Here is a 6620-nt window from a genome sequence, read left to right as displayed (position 1 = left end):
GTCATGACTGATGCTGGTTCCGGAAGCACAGCATCAGCCCGCGCACCTAGAATCCGCACCTCCCTCCTGTGAGACTGCGGGAAGCAAACTGCCTGCAAGTGCCTCTAACACTCCCTCCTACCCCAAGTGGGGCTGGGGATCTCCTCTCCCCCTTTTGTTCTCTTCTACCCTCCTTTCCAGCTCCCGCGGGGATGCGGGGAGCGGCGGAGGGAGGCGGGACAGTCCTGGCGCCTGGACGGGCTTTCCCCGCTCCCCGGGGCGCCGTCGGGGCAGTGCGGACGAGGAGGGGCGGCCCCACGGGAGCCGGCGTGGGGTTTCAGGACGACAGCGGGGGCTCTGGGCGCGGGGCAGGGAGGCGGGGAGACGCTGCCCACGGGGGACAGCGCTGGAGGGTGCAGCCCACGGCAGCGGGGAGGCGGGGGCAGGCGGCTGGAGCCGGGGTTGCGTGGCTGTCAGTCACGCCTTCCCCACGCTGGTCCGTACCTCGCAGAGCCGTGTTCCCCACCAGCAAACCCCCCAAAGCTGCCGCAGAACTGCGGCGTTGCGGGAGCCGCCGGGTCCCGCCGGGTCCCTCTGGGCCGGCAGACCTGCACAGGCAGTTCCCTCTTGCCCTGTGCGGCGGATTTTGTCGCAGGAGCGCGGCGCTGGGGTGAATGGATGATGAGTCAGTCAAAAGGAGCTGTCAGTCTCTTTGAAGATTGCGTTTAAAGGGACTTGCCAAGTCAAGACGGGAGAGTGACAAGATAGAGACCCTGGTGCTTTACATGCGAAGGCCGGCTCTTCCGCTTCATCTGCACCATACTAAAGGATGTGTTGAAGCATTGAATCACAAAAAAGTGGCACGCCAAAGAAAAGGTGCCACATAACAATGATTGTAGTGTTTTAATTGTGGGGGATCGCATCACCAAAGCCAATTGAGACGAACGAGGCTATACACAGAAGGAAACGGTACAACACTTCCATAACTTATAATTAAACTGAAGTCCGACTAACATTTGACTTTCTAATGAGTGTAATGAGATTACATGCCTGATGGAAGCATTTGTGAAAAAGCGACTTTCTGTGTTTAATGAGGTCCTAATACAGGACAAGATCGAATTATAGGTCGTCTCTTTTTCCCTCAAAGAACCCCGTTTAAGTTCAATGACACCGGTACTGCCCGCCTGTCGCGGGACGGGGCGAGGCTTGCGGCCGGTCAGCCCCGCCGCAGCCCGGAATCGCACGAAAAGTGAGCAAATAAATAAGCAATGACCCCTCCACCCAGCCCCCGCCCCGGCGTGTTTGTGTATGTAAGTAGCTCTTCTAATTGCTATTGGAATAGATCCATGCCATCCGCGTAGGGAACTAAATGTGTTTAACTAGGTTAATGCAATTAGCATGCATGCAACATATTGCTCCCACTTTGCGGCAGTTTTGAGGGAAAAAAAAAAAAAAAAAAAAAAAAAAAAAGGAAGGAGAGGGAGGGATGTACGGTATATGATGAGTTATAATTATACCTTGGCTCACCCGGGCCGTTCCCATCCGCCTGGGCACCGCGCGGGGACAGCTCTGCCCCGGCCTCAGGCCGGCCTGGGCATCTGGGACTCTGCCGGGGGCTGAGCCGTCGGGGCTGAGCTGCGGGTGCCACGGGAAAATCAGCACCTGCGGCGTCGGGCCGAGCCCCCCGCGAGCACTCGCAGCCCCCGGCCCGACCGGCCCCTGCCGCCCCCACCCCTCGCCCCCGGGCAGGTGCAGCCCAGCCGTCCCTTCCGCAGCCGGGCACGCTGAGCTGGGGCTACCAGAGCCATTCTAACACCAGTTGCACGATGGCTTTGCCATCCCCGCATCCCCCCCGCCGCCAGCGGCAGCCCCAGGGCGGGGAGCGGGGGGCTGTTTCCCAGGCGCGGCCGGAGGGAGAACCGCGGAAGGCTGGGGGCAGCCGGCACAGCCCCAAACCTGCCCGGCCCCCAGCCTCGTCCTTCCCTCCCCGGCAACTTTCAGGAACAGCTTTGTGTGTCTCCGGATAGCGCCCGTTCCCATGGTCGGGGGTACGGGGCAGGGGACACACACCCTCGCAAGGTTTGTGTTTGGGGGCTCGGATCTCCCAGCTGGAAACCACAGGCAGTGCTGCGACACTGAGAGGAGGGGACCTTCTAGAGATAGACAAAGACATCAGTTGGAAGCACTTCAGGAGAGGACGTCAAAAGGGGTGGAGAGAAGGCGAAAGTGTGTTCCCGCCCGTCCCTGTCCCCCCCCCCGGCGCTATAAGAGCAGCACCGAGCCAGCTACGGGGCAGAGTGGGGCCAGCATCTGGGCCGAGGGTGCCACCGGGTGTCGGGGCTCACCCCGCCTGGAGACCGGTGCCGGCTTTCATTGCAAGGCTTCCTCGGGATGTGGCGGGGCTCTCGGAAGCCGCTTCCTACAAATACACTGATCCGCAATGTACAATTCGGGTTTATTATTAACAAACACAAGGAGAGTCCACGTGCCGCAATAAATTATTTTCACAGGTTCTGACATATTTCCCCCATTAAAAAAAAAAAAAAAAAAAAAAAAAAAAAAAAAGTGCTGGTGGAATTAAACCTATTGCATATCTTTTTAAAAAATCAAGATAAATTATATAAATTATATATTCAAAACAGACGATTCTACCTCATTATCACTACTCCATAATAAATAGATAAATAAAGTTGATTGCCCTTAGAGTCTGAATCTTAAATTACATTTACAATATAGGTCTCTACATACAGCATGTACAGAGCGGGCGGGGACGGGGACCACCCGCACGGCGCCTCACGCCACGTAGTCGAAGGGGGGCTCGTTCTCTATGTCGTTGACGGAGGGTTTGTTGTTCACCTTCCGCGGGTCCTCGGGGGTCCACACTTTGGCTGTCCGGATGATGTTTTGTTCCTTGAGCTGCTTTTCATCAGTCCACGACAGCGAGTGACCGGCCAGAGGGGGGAGTCCGTAGTCGGGGTCGCTCGGGGAGGGAGATCCTGGAGGGCAGGAGGGAAAAGGAAGGCAGGGGTTATTTCTGGGGCCGGCATTCCTGCAGAGCGCGGTGCCGGGCCGCGCCGGGACGCCACTTACTTGTGCCGCGGTGGCAGATGATGATTTTCTTGGGCTGGCTGGGGCTCTCGCTGCTGGCGCTGCGCAGTGGCAGGTCGGACTGCACCAGTTCGCTGAGGAAGTTGATGTAGCCGATGGCCAGGCGCAGCGTGTCCACCTTGGAGAGGCGCTTCTCGTAGGGCAGAGTGGGGATGTGCGAGCGCAGCCCCTCGAAGGCGTCGTTGATGGACTGCATCCGCCGCCGCTCCCGCACGTTGGCGGCCTGACGGAGCTGCTGCAGCTCCGCCTCGGAGCGCACCCGCCGCCGCCGCTTGGCCGAGCCCAGCGCCTGGAGCCGCGCCCCGGGGGACAGCAGCGCCGCGCCCGCCGCCCCGCAGCACTCGTAGGCGAAGCCGGGCGAGGCGGGAGACGGCGGGAAGGCGGCGGCCGGCGCCGGGCAGCGGTAGCCGCCCTCGGGGTCGCCGCCGTCGCGGTAGTACTCCTGCAGCTGCCGGCTGAGGAAATCCACGTCCGGCTCCAGCAGCACGTCCGCGCCCAGCACGTCCCGTGCAGGCGGCTCGGAGAAAAAGTCCTCCTCGTCAAAGTAGGGGGGCGAGGAGAAGGAGTCCAGCCCCCCGGGGAAGTGCTCCAGCAGCACAGTCTCCATGCTGCTCCCGGCGCGGACGGGACTGAACGGGACGGGGCAGGGGGGCAGCCCCGCCGGGACTCGCCCGCAGCCGCTGTCGCCGGCCCGCTGGCCGAGCCGCCCCGGCGGCGGCGGTGAGGGGCGGCCGCCCCTGCCCTGCCCTGCCCGCCGCGCGGTGCGGGAGGCGAGGCCGGGCCGCCCCTGCCCTGCCCTGCCCGCCGCGCGGTGCGGGAGGCGAGGCCGGGCCGCCGCCGCCGCCGCCGCTCTCCGGGGAGCGCCCGGAGCCGCAGCGCCGCGGGCCGGCACGCGAGGGGTCTTATAACGACATCCCCGGGCGCGTGCCGCCGGCCGCCGCCGCCAGCCAATCAGCGCGCGCCGGGGGGGGCGGGCCGCCCGCCGGGGACAGCGCGCGCGGCCGGGGGCGGCGCCGCCGCACGGGCGGGGGGAGCGCGGGACCCGACGGAGCCCCGAGAGAGCCCCGAGAGAGCACCGACAGAGCCCCGACAGAGCCCCCGACAGAGCCCCGATAGAGCCCCCGACGGAGCCCCGACAGAGCCCCGAGAAGAGCCCCGACAGAGCCCCGATAGAGCACCGACAGAACCCCCGACAGAGCCCCGACAGAGCCCCGACAGAGCCCCGAGAGAGCCCCCGACAGAGCCCCGACAGAGCCCCGATAGAGCACCGACAGAACCCCCGACAGAGCCCCGACAGAGCCCCGATAGAGCCCCGATAGAGCCCCGATAGAGCCCCGATAGAGCCCCGACAGAGCCCCGAGAGAGCCCCCGACAGAGCCCCGACAGAGCCCCGACAGAGCCCCGATAGAGCACCGACAGAACCCCCGACAGAGCCCCGACAGAGCCCCGATAGAGCCCCCGACGGAGCCTCGACAGAGCCCCGACAAGAGCCCCGACAGAGCACCGACAGAACCCCCAACGGAGCCCCGACAGAGCCCCGACACAGCACCGACAGAACCCCCGACGGAGCCCCGACAGAGCCCCCGACGGAGCTTCGACAGAGCCCCTACAAGTACCCCGACAGAGCCCAGACAGTGCCCCGACAGAACCCCCGACAGAGCCCCGACAGAACCCCCGACAGAGCCCCGATAGAGCCCCCGACGGAGCCTCGACAGAGCCCCGACGGAGCCCCCGACAGAGCACCGAGAACCCCCGATAGAGCCCCGACAGAGCCCCGAGAGAGCACCGACAGAGCCCCGACAGAGCCCCCGACGGAGCCTCCGACAGAGCCCCCGCCCGGCCCTGCCCGGCACCGCCCGGCACCGTCTGCACCGATGGGGGGAGCGGCGGGACCCGACGGATCCCCCGACAGAGCGCCCGACAGAGCCCCAGACAGAGCCCGCGCCCGGCCCCGCCAGGCACCGGCGGGCCACGCACGTCGGGCAAGAGGCCCCGGACCGCTTCGGCACCTCCCCTGGACCGAAGCACGCCTCTCGGCTTTGACACAGCCTCCCTTTCCTGACCCCTGCGCATCTTACCCCCGGGACCGCCAGTCCCCGCAGCCAGCGGAGCGGCTGTCAGTGCTGGCGCAGAGGGAATCGATGGCGCGGGCTTTTTCGTGGCGTTGGGACTGAAGGCAGTTCTACCGCAACATCAAAATGCATCACGTCAGCTCTTGCGCCCGGCCGTGCATCGATTTTGACCTCATCGGGCTCCGTTACGTTCTCCTTTTCCCACTCCCATTGCCCCTTTTCGGGCGAGCTCGCTCGGTGGAGGCTCTGTTAATAATTCTCTAACAGACTCTCACTGATTAAAGCCTTAAAAATTCTCACTGCGGTGAAATGGATTACCCGCCAGATTAGAAGAGGATTATCTCTGTCATTAGTGCTGCAATAGTTTGTCCGGCAGAGTCTGTCGAGGTTTATCGAAAGTGACTTTCCAGCATGCCACCAGCGCGGGCAGAGATCAAACTCCTCGTGGAAACGTACCCGGGTCTATCAGCAGAGCAAGACAGGGCCAGCTCCGGGAAGGTAATAAATGACTCGACTTCAAAGCCGCTGACATCGCAGTGATAACGACAGGGAAACGCGTGAGTCACGGGAGGGAACAAAGAGCTTTGCAAGAACCACTTATTGGAAAGTTCCGCCTGCAGACGGACCACTGGGAAAAAAACTAGAGGGAAGGCGGAGACCCCTGCGCGAAGTCAGGGACGCGCCCACGCGGGGCCGTGGGACTGCGCCCACCGTCCTGGAAAGGGGAAACCAAGGGAGTGTCCCGTCAGAGGGGCGAAGCACTGGCGGCGCGGTTCCCCATTCACGTCCATCCGCGGGGCGGGAGCGGGGACCTCGAGGAGAATGGGATGAGCGCGTCCGGACTCCTGTTCCCGTTCACACTCGCCATCCCTCAATCTCCCACCACGCACCTCTGTCAAGAGCCGGGCTTCAGGATGCCCACCCCCGCAGCACTGCGGGCTGCCCCCGACACTGCCTCTGGCCCAGGCTGAGCCAGCCTCGCTCCTGTGGAGCCTTCGCTTCCCAGGCAGCTGCTCCAGCTTCCTCTGCTTTGGCCCCTCACAACTGTTTTCTGCCCCGACTGTTCCAAAACTGTCCGCAAGTCTTTGATGCGGTCTCAGGAGAATCGAGTGCAGGCAATAATCCTTTCCCTTGGTCCCCTGGGCTGTGACCGTGTCCATACCGCGGCCGGGGCACACGGCTGGCTGCTGCCCAGCTCGCTGCCCACCGGTACCTGGTGGGACCGCTCCGAGTGGCGCTGAGCACGGCGCCCAAGACGCCGCTGGCGTTCCCAGCCGTACAGGCACCGCTCGCCCTCGGATGGCTCCTGTCCCGTTGAGCCTAAAGACCCACCCGTGAGAGCAAGCACAGCTTCGGCACCGCACAAACAGAGGTGTTTTCTCTTCCCCGCCCCGGGGATCCCCGGGGGGTCGCGCTGCCCCCCTTACACTGAGATCATCCCTGTCCCTCCTTTATCCTTCT

The 6620-nt window shown here is 63.6% G+C and overlaps 2 protein-coding genes across 2 annotated transcripts; one reads left to right on the top strand and one right to left on the bottom strand.

Annotated features, from left to right (window-relative positions):
- Positions 1-2434: 2434 nt before the first annotated feature.
- On the bottom strand, positions 2435-3905 carry PTF1A (pancreas associated transcription factor 1a). Its single transcript, XM_056484248.1, has 2 exons — positions 3070-3905; positions 2435-2975 (listed from the first exon to the last, which is right to left on the bottom strand). Exons 1-2 carry the CDS (start codon positions 3692-3694, stop codon positions 2773-2775), a joined length of 828 nt encoding a protein of 275 aa, XP_056340223.1. The 5' UTR covers positions 3695-3905; the 3' UTR covers positions 2435-2772.
- On the top strand, positions 3693-5261 carry LOC130248838 (basic proline-rich protein-like). The gene is made up of 2 exons (XM_056482862.1): positions 3693-3807; positions 4429-5261. The coding sequence occupies exons 1-2, from the start codon at positions 3693-3695 to the stop codon at positions 5259-5261; spliced, it is 948 nt and encodes a 315-aa protein (XP_056338837.1).
- The last annotated feature ends 1359 nt before the right edge of the window (positions 5262-6620 follow it).

Source organism: Oenanthe melanoleuca, chromosome 2, assembly GCF_029582105.1.
Source record: "Oenanthe melanoleuca isolate GR-GAL-2019-014 chromosome 2, OMel1.0, whole genome shotgun sequence".
In the NCBI taxonomy this organism is placed as follows: Eukaryota; Metazoa; Chordata; class Aves; order Passeriformes; family Muscicapidae; genus Oenanthe; species Oenanthe melanoleuca.
Note: the sequence above shows the minus strand (reverse complement) of the source record. Positions and strands in the feature narration are given on the sequence as shown.

Coding starts and splice junctions, on each gene's coding strand:
- PTF1A (XM_056484248.1), bottom strand. CDS start 3,694: ATGGAGACTGTGCTGCTGGAGCACTTCCCCGGGGGGCTGGACTCCTTC. Junction 2,976..3,069: donor CATCTGCCACCGCGGCACAA/GTAAGTGGCGTC, acceptor CCTGCCCTCCAG/GATCTCCCTCCCCGAGCGAC.
- LOC130248838 (XM_056482862.1), top strand. CDS start 3,693: ATGCTGCTCCCGGCGCGGACGGGACTGAACGGGACGGGGCAGGGGGGC. Junction 3,808..4,428: donor GAGCCGCCCCGGCGGCGGCG/GTGAGGGGCGGC, acceptor GAGCCCCGATAG/AGCCCCGACAGAGCCCCGAG.